Consider the following 17173-nt stretch of genomic DNA (forward strand, 5'->3'; position numbering starts at 1 on the left):
AGCACTAATGGAAAGTGTTCTGAGGGATGCTATTTACAAATTTTTGGAGGTACAGGGATTGATAGGGAGTAATCAGCATGGTTTTGTCAGGGGTAGATCATGCTTGACAAACCTGATTGAGTTCTTCGAGGGGGTTACAAAAAAGGTTGATGAAGGGAAAGCTGTGGATGTTGTCTATTTGGACTTTAGTAAAGCTTTTGACAAAGTTCCCCACAGGAGGTTAGGAAAAAAGGTGGAGGCATTAGATATAAATAGAGGTAGTGAAATGGATTCAGCAGTAGTTGGATGGGAGGTGTGAGAGAGTAGTGGTAGAAAATTGTTTGTCCAATTGCAGGCCGGTGACTAGTGGAGTTCCTCAGGGATCGGTCCTGGGTCCACTATTGTTTGTTATATATATTAACCATCTGGAAGTAGGGGTGGAGAATTGGATAAGCAAGTTTGCAGATGATACAAAGATAGATTACCGTAGATTAAAAGGTGATTTAGGAAGGCTGGAGGTGTGGGCTGAGAAATGGCTGATGGAATTTAATACATATAAATGTGAGGTGCTACATTTTGGAAAGGCAAATTTAAATAGGTCATATCCATTGAATGGTAGACAATTGAGGAGTGCAGAGCAACAAAGGGATTTAGGAGTTATGGTAAATAGTACCCTCAAGGCTGAAACTCAGGTAGATGGTGTGGTGAAGAAGGCATTTGGAATGTTGGCCTTCATAAATCGGAGTATTGAATTCAAGAGTAGGGAGGTTATGATGAAATTGTACAAGGCATTGGTGAGGCCAAATCTGGAGTACTGTGTACAGTTTTGGTCACCAAATTATAGGAAAGATATAAACAAAATAGAGAGAGTGCAGAGAAGGTTCACGAGAATGTTGACAGGATTTCAGGGTCTGAGTTACAGGGAAAGGTTGTGCAGACTGGGGCCTTTTTCTCTGGAGCGTAGAAGATTGAGAGGGGACTTAATAGAGGTGTTTAAGACTTTAAAAGGGACAGACAGAGTAAATGTGGATAGGCTTTTTCAATTAAGAAAGGGGGAGATTCAAACTAGAGGGCATGGTTTAAGATTGAAGGGGGAAAATTATAACGCAGAGGGTGGTGGGGATGTGGAATGAGCTTCCGGCAGACGTGGTCGAGCGGGATCATTGGTTATATTTAAGGAAAGACTGGATCGTTACATGGATAGGAGGGGACTAGAGGGGTATGGACCAGGTGCTGGTCAGTGGGACTAGGAGGGTGGGGATTTGCTACGGCATGGACTAGTAGGGCCGAACTGGCCTGTTCTGTGCTGTAAGTGGTTATATGGTTATATAAAATCTGTTTATACATCAGCCGAGTGTTCTGGTGATACAGTCCTGTTAATTTCTTATATTCAGGTGTGTTTTAGCCCTTCAGGGTGTCATCGAAAAGACTAAGAGGTCCAGAAGATGGTGCTAGAGCTAATGAGCAGTCCCTTGAGGGTCAATTTCTATTTTCTGGCATTTTATGTGGTCCAGGAATGGCCAGGTCCCATCGTCATCAGATTAAAGGGGAACAACCTGTACTTGTATGCAAATATTAAACTAAATAAATGTTATTGTTAAATAAATAGTTGAGTCACAGAGGGTCTATATGAGCAGTTCATCAGTCGTTCACCTGTCTCGATCTCCAAGGGAAGAAGCTGTTCCTCAGCCTGGCGGAGCTGGCTCTGATCCTCCTGCATCTCTTCCCTAACATGAGCAGCTGAAAGATGCTATGTGCAGGGTGGAAAGAGTCCTCATTGATTTTGCACGCCCTCTTCAAACAATGATCCTGGTAGATCACGCCTATGGGGGGGGGGGGAGGGTGGAGAGTTGGGGGGAGACTCCATTGATCCTCTCTGCCGCTCTTTTGATACTGTGGATTGACATCCGATCCAGTGCTCTACAGCAGCCATAACACACTGGTGCAGCTGACCAGGGCACTCTCGGTAGAGCTCCTGCCGATAGTAGAAAGGGTGGTGGCTGGTAGAAATCGGTAGAGAGTAATCAGTAGCGGAACTGGAACTTTATTGCTGGCAAATAATAAAAATTTTTGAAAAGATACAACTTAACTAATTTTTTCATGTTGAAAATGGCAATCCCTAGAAATAAATTTGATTGCTACCCACCCTAATTACGGACCAACCACACAAGAGGCTGCAACAACTGTTTTTGAAATTACACTAATCTTGAAAGCACATTGTGTACATGCAGTGGCATAGCTAGGGGGGTGGGGGATTGCAGGGGAGCCAACAATCGGTATGTGTCTGTTCTGAACCATGTGTGTTCTCGAACATGCTCGTCCATGTTGACCATGTCAAGAATGTGATGGTCCTCGCAATTTATCCTGTGATGGGACCACATTGTTGGGCAGCAAGGCTGGACTTCCCACCTGCTACGCCCACCAAGCCTCTGCCTCTGGCTGCTCTCCCATGGCTTTCCTCAGCCACCTGCCTGTGGAGCCCGCTAGGTGCAGCAGGCTGCTCAGAACTGCTCTGGCTCTGCGCTGTTCCTCAACTCCACGGTCTGGGACTGCTCTCTCAAGTTTCTAGCGATTCCTGATGACACCAGCTCCAGGATGGTCTCGAACAGCAGGTCAACGTTATGGCTGGTCTTTGCGCTGGTTTCGAAGCACATGGTCTCAGCAGTGGACTCATCCTGTACTGCCAACAGTCGGTTCTGAACCAGCTGTTTGTACAGGTGGATGGCATCTACCCTCCTCACCTGCTTCTGCAGTCAGGGGCATGCCTCAGCCTCTGGCAGTGAGCACTTGTCGATCAGATTGGATTTATTGCCGGCCACAGCGAAGATGCAGCCAGGCTGCGCTGAGTCATTCAGCATCAGGAAGGAGTCCTCCAGCTGCCGGAAGCTCTGCCGACTCGTCACGTCATAGATGAGGATGACGGCGGCTGCGCCCCAGCAATACATGGAGCCAAGCCCATGGAACTGTTCGTGGCCTGGCGAAAGAAGCCAGTATTAGTCCCACTGTCCCAGGCCAGTCATCCCACACGGAGGGGGGATGGGCGCTCAAGTAAGCTGAAGGGATCCCAGAGGTGATAAGAAAGAGAAGGAAGGGAGATGGAGGAAGAGAGGAGGTTAAAGCAGCGGGATGATAGTGGGATAAAGGGGAGGGGGGTGGGAAAGATGAGTGGCATTGGTGAGGTGGCAGAGAGAAGGTAGACTGAGGGAAAGGGGATGGAGGTAGGGGGAGCAGAGAAGGGGAGGGAGGTGGGGGGAGCAGAGAAGGGGAGGGAGGTGGGAGAGTTGGGCAGCAAAGAGTGGAGGGGAGAGGTGGAGAGAGAATATGAAAAGGGAAGGGAAGAGAAAGCGAAAGGGCTGGAGGGAGAGGTGGAAGGGATGAAGAAGGGGTGGGTGGGTTGGGGAGGGAGGAGAGTGGGACTTGGGTGGTTGGAAGTGGGGAGAAGGAAGAGCTTCAAGCGGAGGGGGAAAGATTCCCAACTATCCTGAGCTTTGCTAGAATGAAGCCTAGACTAAAGAGGCTGTTATATCTGCTTCATTAAATAGAAAAGAAAAATGTATAATGAATTTTAAACTATTTGGTATGCATGGTGGTGCCCTTTTTATGTGCTTGCTAACTTTAGAAACTGTCTACGCCCTTGTGTACACCTTGCAAATTTTGAGCTCAGAGGAAGTAAACAATGAGTAATTTAAAAAAAACTCAAATGCAGTGGTTGACCAACCCTTCACCAGGAGTTTCTCCTGACGATAAAGATCATAAAGTTTGTATTTCTCCTTTTCACGAGCAGTACTGCTGAATGTTGCATGCGAGCTTGGCGCTCTTTAGCATTTTCTTATTTGTTTGTTTTCATTCCTGCTAGTTTGGACATGGAATATTACAGCACCGTACAGGCCCCTTAGCCCACTATGTTGTGCTGACCTCTATAAACCTACTGAAAAACTAACCCTTCCCTACACGTCAACCAAGTTAACCGATCGGAGACCTCGAATATTGTTTCACAGACTTTATTTCACATGAGGTATCACAGAGTAAGCTTCAGTCTCCAACTCGAAATTCAACTTCTACGAGAACATATATTTATACAGAGAGACAAACAAGTTGTTACAGAAAATAGGATTACATAATTCAATAAATCCATTGAAAACTACATTGAGACGTTCATTATAATTTTTGTCTATTAAAATCTTAGTTTTGTCCACAAGAGACGTTGTCTTAAGAAAGCAGCCTCTATCGCAAGATCCCATATAGAGGGTAGGATTTGCATTAAAAAAAATTTTTTTTCTTCTTTGGCTTGGCTTCGCGGACGAAGATTTATGCAGGGGGTAAATGTCCATGTCAGCTGCAGGCTCGTTTGTGGCTGACAAGTCCAATGCGGGACAGGCAGACACGGTTGCAGGGGAAAATTGGTTGGTTGGGGTTGGGTGTTGGGTTTTTCCTCCTTTGCCTTTTGTCAGTGAGGTGGGCTCTGCGGTCTTCTTCAAAGGAGGTTGCTGCCCGCCAAACTGTGAGGCGCCAAGATGCACGGTTTGAGGCGATATCAGCCCACTGGCGGTGGTCAATGTGGCAGGCACCAAGAGATTTCTTTAGGCAGTCCTTGTACCTCTTCTTTGGTGCACCTCTGTCACGGTAGCCAGTGGAGAGCTCGCCATATAACACGATCTTGGGAAGGCGATGGTCCTCCATTCTGGAGACGTGACCCACCCAGCGCAGCTGGATCTTCAGCAGCGTGGACTCGATGCTGTCGACCTCTGCCATCTGGAGTACTTCGACATTAGGGATGAAAGCGCTCCAATGAATGTTGAGGATGGAGCGGAGACAACGCTGGTGGAAGCGTTCTAGGAGCCGTAGGTGATGCCGGTAGAGGACCCATGATTCGGAGCCGAACAGGAGTGTGGGTATGACAACGGCTCTGTATACGCTTATCTTTGTGAGGTTTTTCAGTTGGTTGTTTTTCCAGACTCTTTTGTGTAGTCTTCCAAAGGCGCTATTTGCCTTGGCGAGTCTGTTGTCTATCTCGTTGTCGATCCTTGCATCTGATGAAATGGTGCAGCCGAGATAGGTAAACTGGTTGACCGTTTTGAGTTTTGTGTGCCCGATGGAGATGTGAGGGGGCTGGTAGTCATGGTGGGGAGCTGGCTGATGGAGGACCTCAGTTTTCTTCAGGCTGACTTCCAGGCCAAACATTTTGGCAGTTTCCGCAAAACAGGACGTCAAGTGCTGAAGAGCTGGCTCTGAATGGGCAACTAAAGCGGCATTGTCTGCAAAGAGTAGTTCACGGACAAGTTTCTCTTGTGTCTTGGTGTGAGCTTGCAGGCGCCTCAGATTGAAGAGACTGCCATCCGTGCGGTTCCGGTTGTAAACAGCGTCTTCATTGTTGAGGTCTTTCATGGCTTGGTTCAGCATCATGCTGAAGAAGATTGAAAAGAGGGTTGGTGCGAGAACATAGCCTTGCTTCACGCCATTGTTAATGGAGAAGGGTTCAGAGAGCTCATTGCTGTATCTGACCCGACCTTGTTGGTTTTCGTGCAGTTGGATAATCATGTTGAGGAACTTTGGGGGGCATCCGATGCGCTCTAGTATTTGCCAAAGCCCTTTCCTGCTCACGGTGTCGAAGGCTTTGGTGAGGTCAACAAAGGTGATGTAGAGTCCTTTGTTTTGTTCTCTGCACTTTTCTTGGAGCTGTCTGAGGGCAGTGACCATGTCAGTAGTTCCTCTGTTTGCGCGAAAGCCGCACTGTGATTCTGGGAGAATATTCTCGCCGACACTAGGTATTATTCTATTTAGGAGAATCCTAGCGAAGATTTTGCCTGCAATGGAGAGCAGCGTGATTCCCCTGTAGTTTGAGCAGTCTGATTTCTCGCCTTTGTTTTTGTACAGGGTGATGATGATGGCATCACGAAGGTCCTGAGGCAGTTTTGCTTGGTCCCAACACAGCTTGAAAAACTCATGCAGTTTGGCATGCAGAGTTTTGCCGCCAGCCTTCCAGACCTCTGGGGGGATTCCATCCATACCTGCTGCTTTGCCACTTTTCAGTTGTTCGATTGCCTTATATGTCTCATCCTGGGTGAGGACCTCATCCAGCTCTAGCCTTAGGGGCTGTTGAGGGAGCTGGAGCAGGGCGGAATCTTGGACTGAGCGGTTGGCACTGAAAAGAGATTGGAAGTGTTCTGACCATCGGTTGAGGATGGAGATCTTGTCGCTGAGGAGGACTTTGCCGTCTGAGCTGCGCAGCGGGTTTTGGACTTGGGGTGAGGGGCCGTACACAGCCTTTAGAGCCTCGTAGAAACCCCTGAAGTCGCCAATAACCATGTAACTAATTAACAGGAATAATAAAATGGATCTGAGGATAGTTTTATCCACTCATTTGGATTGAACATATAAATTAACAACAATTTGCCACTGGCTGCCTCCATTTATTAACATCTTGGCTGATCCAATTGTAATCTCAATTTTGTATTTATACATATCTTAGTCACCTTTCGTGCTGTTCTTTATCAATAATCTGTCTATCTCTGCCTAAGAAAAAGTTCAAAGATTTGCTTCCACTGGTTTGGAAGGAGGGAATTCCAAATGCTATTAGCCCCATCTTTGTCTTGAATGAGAAACTCTTTGGTTTTAAACGTTGACCCCTGGTTTAAGGTTCTTGCACAAGAGGATAGTATCTCCCCAGATCCACCGATGGCATAGGGATTACTTAAAGTGGGATGTGAGTGGAAAGAAAAAGGTTGAGAACAATTTATGAATCTTGGTAATTAAAGTTTTAAAAAAATCTTCAAGTCTCAAGAATATCCTAATAAAGTGAAGCAACTGTTGTACATTTGGAGGCAAAAATAAAAGGAATGGATCTGAGAAGTGAAGCCGTATTTGAAACTCAGCTGGTCATGTAGCATCCGTAGGAACTAAAAAGCAATCTTAGCATCTGATGACTTTCGAGTTTCACTCCATTCAGCTGAAAAAACTGCAAAATCTCTTCGAGGGATGCCTACCCTGAGGAAGTTCTCCTCCCCACCCCCAGCCATTTTATCCGAGTCCCTGCCTACATATTGATCATGCCGATGAAGGACTCAGGCCAGAAACATTGTTTATGTATCTTTACTATAGAAAGTACACTATGTGACCTGCTGAGTTTCTCCAGCATTGTATTTTTACTGAAATATTGATTGCATTTTGCTTCCTATGGATGATGCATAATTTGCTGAGTTTCCCCAGCACTTCACCAGCTTCTGCAGATTTTCTTGTTCATATTTCTAATTTGAATATTGTTGAAATGACAATGTTAATATTTTAATAACTGAAGAAATCTCTCTTCCATTCTCCATTTCAGAGCGTCAGCCAATTCTCACCAGAAGGGCAATTGCTCCAACTTCCTTTGCCCCATATTAAGACCGCAGCAACACGGGTATTTTTCGGACATGACAGGCGCCCTTCAGAAGGTTGGTTTGGCTGTTGAAGTTTGCAGTTGTATTTAGAAACACCCGAGCTGGTGTTTTTTAATTAACTGTCTGGATGCGGGTGATGAAGCTATTGATTGCCCTTTCTGTTGTGGGTTTGATTTGTGGACTACATAGCGTGCCACACCTTATCCATTACACTGTTGTGAGATGGGGGGGGGGGGTGGGGGGAGAAATGCAGGCCAGACTGAAGGAGGAGGAGGTGGCCTTAGGAAGAGTATCAGGCAAGCTTTCAAGACATTTTGAAGTCATTTTTATAGATACCTGTTTTAAGAAAAACTAAGTTTAAACATTTCAAAATGCTTTGCTGGAATTTGAATATATCCTGTTTAAATTTATCAGGCCTTTGGTGGTAATAATAACCAATCGAGAAATCTGAGGTTTTATATCTCATTTTCATTTTTGTTGGTCGCTGCGTTTTTCTTTCCCCACGTTTGTGGCTGTTTTAGTATCTTTTTCCGACTAAGTGTCTGCAGATGTGAGGTCCTGAATTTTTGTATTTCAGAACTGCCTTCTGGTTAAACGTTCCGAAACTATTATAGTTAAGTCCTCCTAAGTTAGTGGATTAGAGAGCCACTGGCCAAAGCCATCTGCCTGGATCCAGACATTATGGGTTTTAGAAAAGGTTAGGAAGAACATAAAATCAATTTATTTGCCAACGACATATTGATAGGTCTGACAGACCCAACAAACTCATTGTCTAAGCTCTACTCTGGAGGACTATGGGGAGATCTCCAGGTATAAGGTCAATTGGGACAAGAGTGAAATCATCCCACATACTAAGGAGGATTATAGTCAATATCAAGAAAATAGTTATTTCAAGTGGCCAAAAATAGGATCAGATAGCCAATGAATAATATATATGCTAAATTATTCCCCCTTGCTTGCGAGAATTGAGGAGGACTTAATCCATGCCAATAACTTGAGTGGGAAGGGTCAACTGAGTTAAAATGTGTGTATTGCCTAGACCAGTACCTCTTCCAGACACCGCCCGTGGTGTTGCCCCGGGGAGTCTTCCAAAATGTGCTTTTGCAAATAAAGACATTTCTATGGAATGGAAAAGTAGCCAGGGTCTTTGGAAAAATTAACCTGGGATTACAGTCGGGGCGAACTACAAATGCCAGACTTCAAAAAAATATTATTGGGCAGCCAAGGCGAGATATATCGCCTCACTCTTCAAGGGGGGACGTGTACTATTCTGGGCACAAATTGACCTGCAAATGGTAGGTGAGAAAGTGGCAGGGGACTTCATTTATAAATGGGATGTGTTACGAGCCAGTCACCATGCCTCATCTGAAGCAATGGTCCGAGAGTTCTGGTTTTGACCTGTTTATTTTCTGCGGCATTAGATACAGCTGGTGCAAGAAATTATACACCTGTACCTTGCATTGATGACTGTGGTCATGCTGTCCTGGCATAAGTTGGACCAGCATCCCTCATCAATTACAGTACCCAACTCTGACTCCCATCTTTCTCTGGATCTATGGAATCCCAGGTTGGAGCAGGAAATACATTGCAGAAATGAATTTCTTACTGCTCCCCCTTCAAATCATGGTCTCTGTGGCACTGCACCAAGGTAGGACCATACTTGGACCCAAATACATCCCGTAAAAAAGATCTTATTTGAAGATAGCAGTGGAATGTCTGATTTGGCAAATCATATTTATTTTTGAGTTGCTCAAACAACATTAATTGTCCCTGCTCGTAACAGTCCTCTAGGCACCTGATGTCATTACAGTGCCAGGTGTCCAGGATCTTGTTACCTACTGTTAATGGTATTACTTTATTAGGAATCAGGGGCATTTTTGGGGACTGCCCCACTTTGATGTTCAAATATTAGTTAATGTTGTTCCAGATATTAATCACCTGTTTTAATATGGGGCGGCCCTTTTCTGACTGCAATTTAGCGTCCCAGTTATAAATAAAGTCCTCTGCCATCCTCTCGTCCACCAGGTACAGATTAATTTGTGCCCAGGATGGTACACCTCTTCCCTGGAAGAGAGAGGTGATGTATCTCGACTGGGCTGCCCAATAATATTTTTTTAAAGTCTTGGCATCCTCAATCCGCCTCGACTGTAGTCCCATGTCCCACCTTACCATTCCAGAGAAACATTCTGACCTTGTGTAGGAGCTGTTTGAAGTAACCCCGAGGCAACGGCACAGGCAACGTCTGAAAAAGATACTAGAATCTTGGCAACTCATTCATTTTGATGCTGTTAACCCTGCCCACTAATGTTATGGGCAGGGACATCCATCTATTTAAATCCTCCTTGACCTTCTCCAGCAAGGGGGTGTAATTTAACTTGTATAAATTATTCAAGTTGCCATCAATATTAACTCCCAGGTATCTAAATCTAGCCACCCCCCTCCGCCCCACCCCCCCCACCAACAACCCCACCGTGGCCACTTCAAATTGCTATTTCTTTAAGTTGGCAAAAATTCCCTTCGGTGATTAGCATCACCTCATCTTTTCCCCAATTGATCTTATACCCAGAGAGTTTCCCCTAGTCCTCCAATATCACTTGCAGTTGAGGCAAAGAAGTCGCAGGGTCTGTCAGATATATCAGCACGTCATCAACAAAAAAGTTGATTTTGTGCTCCTCCTGGCCCACTCTATAACCTTTAATGTCTGGATCCTGGCAAATGGCCTCAGCCAGTGGTTCCATCGCTAGCACAAAGAGAATCAGTGATTGCGATAACCCTTGTCTACTATATCTGGTAAGTGGGAAAGCTAAAGAAATTTGTCTATTGGTCATGACTTTTGCCTTGGGCGCATGGTATAGCGCCCTCATCCAATTTCAAAAAGTTGGTTCCTAACCCCACCTTCCCACTCCACTCTATTCAAAGCCTTCTCTGCATCCATGGAAACAGCCAATCCCTTCTCATTTCTGATTTGTGCCAGATGCATAACACTCAACAGTGTGCCGATGTTATCCGCTGTTTGCCTCTCCTGCACAAAGCCTGCCTGCTCTTTATTTATTAATTTCAGTACGCAATGCCAATCTGTTTTCCAGGGCCTTGGCAAGGATCTTATAATCAGTATTCAGCAGGGTGATTGGCCTATAAGAAAAAAGCAAAAGCGGATCTTTACCCTTCTTTATGATCGCCGTAACAGTTGCCGTTGCAAAAGATTCTGGGAGGATCCATGTCTCTCTTGCCTGGTCTATCACCTCCACATACAGAGGCATTAGTAAATCCTTAAATTCTTGATAGAACTCGGGTGGCAATCCGTCCTCCCTCAGAGACTTGCCAGCTTGTAGCGAACTCAATGCTTTCCCCAGCTCTTCCTCTAAGAGGAAGGTCTAGTCCCTCCTGCTCCTCTGGGCTCTTCTTGACCTTCTTAGTGTACCCAATTATCTGGCCCCTCAAGTATGCCTTGAGGATGTCCCACAGAAGGAATTTACCTGGAGTAGGATGGTTGGCCTCACAAAACAGGGCTATTTCGGCTCTTTTGAAGCTACAAAACTCCAGTTTTTTCAACAACAGTGTTAAGACGCCACCTGTGTGCTGTGTCCTGATTATCTGGCATTTCTATAGCCAAAACCAGGCGGGAATGGTCCGAGAGAAGTCTTGCCCTGTACTCAGCTTCCATGATCCTACCCTCTATATGGGCTGAAGCCAGAAAGAAGTCTGTTCTAGAGTAGGAATTGTTACTTTGAGTAAAACGAGTGATCCCTCTCTCTTCACGTGTCTATCAAATTCAGCTCTCTCATGCAGTTAATGGTGACCTTTGCCGCTCTAGTTCTAGTTATTTGTTTTATGGATTTATCCAACACCAGATCCACACATTGATTAAAGTCACCACCCTCCTCCCCCCCCCCCCCATTAGAATATTTTCATTTGCCTCCACCGATCATAGGGGCGAGTAACCATAATTTTAAAATGGTTTATGCAAAGAGAGAGGTTTGATCCTCGCCAACACCTTGAATTATGGCAAGACTAATTGTGATGGGATTTGACAGGAGCTAGCAAAGGGTGAATGGGAGAGTCTGTGAGCAGGTAAAGGGGTGTCTGGCAAGTGGAAGGCTTGAAAAGTGAGGTAAGAAGAGTTCAGGGTCAACCTGTTAAGAGTCAAGGCAGGAATAAGGGACCCTGGTTGTTGAGGGATAGATATTAAAGCTCTAGTCATGGAAGGAAAGGAGACATCTGGCAGGTGTAGGCAGATGGGATCAACCCTTCAATAAGGATTATAGGAATATCCTTTAAAATATCAGGACAAGAAAGGACATCTTTGGCAGATCAGGTGAAGGACAATCCCAGATTGTATAAGTACGTTAAGAGTAAAGGGGTAGCTAAGAAGAGAATGGTTCCCCTTCAGGATCAATGTAGTCTTCTAGTTATGAAGCATTGGAAGATGGACAAACTCATAAATGAATTTTTGTCTGTATTTATTGTTGAGAAGGTCAGGGAATAGAACTGCGATATCCTGAAGCATACTAATATACAAATGTGAAGTGATGGCAGTATTGTCGTGCGTAAGGTGGACAAATACCTGGGACCTGACCAAGTAGAACTAGTTTGTTGTGGAAGCAGAGAAAGAAACTGCTGGTACCCGGGCAGAGATTTCTATAGCTTTCTTTGCCACAAATGAGAAACCAGAAAGGGTGACTAATGTGCCTTTATTTATGAAGGCCAGTGAGCCAAACTATAGAAGTGGCAACGTCATTGGAATGGATTTTGAAAGACTGCTTTGCTTTTGCTCACAATTAGTCTTGCCATAATTCAGGGTGTTGGCGAGGATCAAACCTCTCTCTTTGCATGGTTGGCATAGCGGTTTGCGCAGTACCTTTACAGCGCCAGCGATTGGGACTGGACTTCAAATCCTGCACTGTCTGTAAGGAGTTTGCACATTCTCCCTGGGAGCTCCAGTTTCCTCCCACCTTTCAAACTGGACCAGGGATGTAGGTCAATTGGGTGTAAATTGGGCGGCATGGACTCGTGGGCCTGTTATTGTCTTAAGTTTTTTAAAAATGAATTCTGCTTTTAAAGAGGCCACCAAGAGGATTGACGAGGCAGGGCAGTATCTGTTGGTCAACATGGATTTTAGTGAGGCTTCTGACAAGGTATCACATGGTTGACTGGTCTGACAGGTGAGATCACATGGGATCTAGATTGGCCTAGTGGAAGGTTGTTTTTCAGATTGGAGACTTATGACAGGTGGTGTGCTACAAGAATTGGTGTTGTTTGTCATATATTAGTGATTGGGATGAGAATATGGGTGGCTTAATTAGTAAGTTGACAGCAAAGTTGATGGGAAAGATTGTCTAAAGTTAAGAGGATCTAGATCAAATGGAAAAGTGGGCAAAGGAATGGTAGAAGTAAGTTTTACTCAGGCAAGTATTTGGGGAAGTTAAACCAGGTTATGACATAAATGTGGATGACAGGAGCGCAGCACAGTGACAGCCCCTTTTGGTCCACGAGGCGCTGCCACCCAGTTACAATCTTGAAGAGCAAATAGTTCAATGAAAGCTGTGACACAAGTAGATAAGATGAAGCATATATATAGTGGACAGTACTACAAGCAGAGTGATTAGCGTGACACTGTTTCATTGTCAGTGACCCGAGTTCGAAACCGGTGCTGCCTGAAACCTGCACCGTCTACATTCCCCATGTCTGCGGGGGTTTCCTCTGGGTGCTTCTGTTTCCTCTCCACCACCCCTCCTTCAAAAGGTATAGGGGTTGTAGGTTTATTGGGGTATTTGTGCAGCACAGACTTGTGGACCGTGCTGTATGTCTAAATTTAAAATTTATACGTCTTCATTGGATGGGGCATGGAGTGCAAGAATTTGGATGTCATGTTGCAACATTGAAACAGTACCTGGAGTATTGTGTACAGTCCTGATTAGTGTGATTAGGCTGGAGAGGGTGCAGAGAAGTTTCCCTTGGATGTTGTGGGACTGGAAGGCTTGAGTTATTGGGAGAGACTTAACCAGCTTGGATTGTTTTTCATGGAGTGGAGGAAGCTGCGGAGCGACTTCATGGAGGATTATAAAATCAAGAGGAGAATAGATAAGATGGATGGTAACAAGAACTAACAAGTCGGAAAATGATTGCCGCTGCTCAAGACAAAGATTAGAAGGCATTAGTTTAGGGTGAGGGAAATATGTAAAGGAGACCTGAGGGGCAGAGTTTCCCCAAACAGGGTGGTGAGTTGATGCAACAAGCTTCCAGAGGAAGTGGGAGAGCCTGGTTCAAGACCAACTGTAACTGGACAGGCTCACAGATAGGAAAGGTTTAGAGGGATGTCGGCCAAGACCAGACAAACAGGGCTAACTGAGAAAAGTACCTTGGTCGGTGTGAACCCGGTTCTGTACTGTACCATTCTTTGAAGAAGTCCTCATGATTATATATAAAGTTCTGCTTCCTTTGTGTTAGGAGAAAAGCAAGCAGCGACCCATGTCAGCCTGGACCAGGAATATGAGCGTGAGGCTTCCCAGCAATGGAAAGAGCTTGAGGAGCGGGTTGTTGCTGTGGTGAACAAAGGGACAATCCCACAGACCTTTCAGCATACCCAGTACTGTCTCAACAGCCTGACTGATAACCTGCGCTTTCCTGTGGCTGTGGTTGAAGGTAAATCTGAAAAATTACTCCTCTACCAATTAACACAAACTTTACATTATCTGACGTTAAAGGCTCTGGAACAGATCTAGTGTTTCATCTTTTTAAATTTTTTTAAATTTTTCACACTATGAACCATACTGACCAAAATACACACAAACATTTCCCTCTTGAATATACACAGTGTCATTTTCTCCCCTTTTCCCCCTTCCTTCACCCCCCACCCCCACTCAATGTTCAACATATATGATACGTGGATTTCACAAAGTTTAAGAAAGAATCACCATTTAGATGGCAAACTCAAGCAATCCGATACCTAGGTATTCAACTAGATAATAATCTCGGCCATCTATACAAATTAAATGATCAGCCATTAATGAAGAAATTACAAGATGACTTAGAACATTGGAAAGATTTACCACTAACACTGATAGGAAGGGTAAATTGCATTAAAATGAATATCTTCCCAAGGATACAATACCTATTCCAATCGTTACCAATTCACCTAACAGAGAAATTCTTCAAGGAGCTAAAGAAAATAATAAGAAAATTCTTATGGAAAGGGGGGAAACCGAGGATAGCGCTTGATAAATTAACAGAATGGTACAAACAAGGGGGCTTACAGCTACCAAACTTTAAGAATTATTATAGAGCAGCACAATTAAGATACCTATCAGATTTTTATCAAACAAGGGGAAAACCAGATTGGACCAGATTAGAGCTAGATAAAATAGGGGAGAAGGTACCTGAACATATACTCTATAAATGGGATGAAAAGCTGGTGCAATATAGAAGTTCACCAGTACTGCACCATCTGCTCAACATTTGGAAGAAGATTCACATTGAAAGGAAAAAAACAAATGACCAACTATCAAAATTATTATTGACGCAAAATCAACTAATCCCCTTCACAATAGATAACCTTTCCTTTAGAGAATGGGAGAGAAAAGGGATCAAAAGAATAGAAAATTGTTTTTCGGGAAATAAATTATTATCTTTTGAATAAATGGTATAACTCACGGTACAATGTTTGCATACCTGTGTTTGAAAACCTACTTGAAGGACAAATTGGGAAGCAGGCTGAGGTTACCAGAAGGAAGCAATTTTGAATGTGTGATTACAGACACAATGATAATTAAAAGATTTATAACAAACATGTACATCAAACTGCAAGAGAAAGAGAACGAGGAAACAAGCTGTCAACCCAAACACAAATGGGAACAAGATCTAAACATAAAGATAAAGAATGAAACATGGGAAAAGCTATGCTCCGGAACTATGAGAAATACAATAAACATGAGGTTATGCATGATACAATATAATTGGTTACACAGGCTATACACCACGCCCCAAAAATTAAATAAATGGGACCCAACAGTATCAGACAGATGTTTTCACTGTAAGAAGGAAACGGGAACAACAGTACATGCAATTTGGGCAAGTGAGAAAGTGGAAAAGGTTTGGGAAGATCTAAATCAGGAATTAAATAAAATCACAAAAAGTGTTTAATCTTTTTGACTCAGCCAACATTTCTTTTTCACCTTGTCTTAATTTATTGAGTGCTTAGATTGGCTATAATAGAAATCTACAGCACAGTACAGGCCCTTTGGCCCACAATGTTGTACCAACCTAATAACCTGCTCTAACAACTTAGAATTTCTCTACAGAATTATCCTCCATTTTTCACAGTCCCATGTACTTATCTAATAGTCCCTTAAAGGATCTCGTTGTACCTCCTTCCACCACCATTGCTGGCAGCACATTCCAGGCACCCACCACTCTCTATGTTAACTGATATTAATTCCACTTTAAAACCAATGTCATTGGCCATGATGTGAAAGTGGTAGTACATGTTGTGACGGAATTGTAATATTAATCTTTAGGTATTTAAAATTCTATTTATATTTTTAGTAAAGTTATTTTATGGGTTTGGACACAGACACACACAATTACACTCAGAGAGAATGCATTTTCGGAGTCAAAAAGTCTGGTAAACAACCCCAATAAAACAAGAAGTGTTTGTTCATTGGAATATCTTGGACAATGGGGTTTCTCAGGAAGGACATCTAATTAAACAAAAGGTTCTTTGCTTGTTTACCTCGGTTGTTAGAATGGAGAGTCAGATGTCATCTGTTTAAACAAAAGTAGGCTTTTGCTTGTGGTCACCAAACAGATTGGAGGCATTGGCTTTTTAAACTTATGAAAGAGATAAAGTCATATGCTTTTAGCATATAGATATTGTTACAGGCTCAGAGGACCCCAAAACCCAGCAGCAATAGAAATTCACCAAGACAAATGGTTACTTAAACAAAAGTTGCTTTTAATTATCCTTAAACATGAAAACAGGACCAAACTTTAACTTATTACTATTAACTTAACCTAACTTAACACCCTTCTAATTCTAAGCGCACGTGTATGTAATGTGTGTGTAAGTTCAGAAAAGTTATTTGATTCACAGTCCAATCTCACACCTCCAAGTTCACTGGTTGCAGGCAATTTTTATATTGTGCACAGAATTTAACATTTATAAAGTTCACCAGGCTTTGGTGTTTGAAAGGTAAATTGCTCAAGAAGGTTCTTGTTGGTTTTCAGAAAGAGATTTATTGCTTGTTGGACACCCACAACTGATTCCTTCCGATCAGCCACTTCAATGGCTTGCCAAAGAAACTTGCCCAATCAGAGTTTTCCAGATGATAACCTCTTTCATTCTGATCACCACAGAGCTCCTTTTTGTTTCCCTTATTTCAAGTGAAACATTATGCAGCCAGCCATCTCCTCTTTATAGACAACAAGGGCTTGGACCAGGCTGAAATACGAACTCAACCCATCTTCCAAATGGGGTTTTTCCACAAGCTTGCCAGCTTGAATTCATTTTCTCTCTCTCTCTCTCTCTCTCTCTCTCTCTCTCTCTCACACACACACACACAGAGAAAGCCACATGACCCTCTTAGAACAGCAAACTACACTCAGACTACAACACCGGACCTAATCTTCTGAGTTCGTTCATCTGTTGCTTTCCAAAACAATAATCCATTATTCCACAGTATGTCCAATTAACACCTACTTGTGAAGTCCTTATAGACATTTCTCAAAGTTTTTGCAAAGGCATTCGGAGCTTTGACTGTCTGGCTTGAGCAGAGCTCTGGCATTTTAAATGAGATCTGTCTTGAAGTGTTTGTATCTGTGTG

General features: G+C 43.6%; 1 protein-coding gene and 1 pseudogene across 4 annotated transcripts in view; one reads left to right on the forward strand and one right to left on the reverse strand.

The window, feature by feature from the left end:
- The window catches only part of trappc8 (trafficking protein particle complex subunit 8), a 206965-nt gene that overhangs the window by 116910 nt on the left and 72882 nt on the right, over positions 1-17173 (forward strand). For all 4 annotated transcript variants that reach the window (XM_069922556.1, XM_069922557.1, XM_069922558.1 and 1 more), the window contains 2 exons: positions 7301-7409; positions 13803-13997. In XM_069922556.1, the coding sequence (XP_069778657.1) occupies positions 7301-7409; positions 13803-13997 (304 nt within the window). The remainder of the gene's footprint in view (positions 1-7300; positions 7410-13802; positions 13998-17173) is intronic.
- Positions 2481-5981, reverse strand: LOC138752237 (ras-related protein Rab-20-like; annotated as a pseudogene).

This window comes from Narcine bancroftii, chromosome 2, assembly GCF_036971445.1.
Source record: "Narcine bancroftii isolate sNarBan1 chromosome 2, sNarBan1.hap1, whole genome shotgun sequence".
Classification (NCBI taxonomy): Eukaryota; Metazoa; Chordata; class Chondrichthyes; order Torpediniformes; family Narcinidae; genus Narcine; species Narcine bancroftii.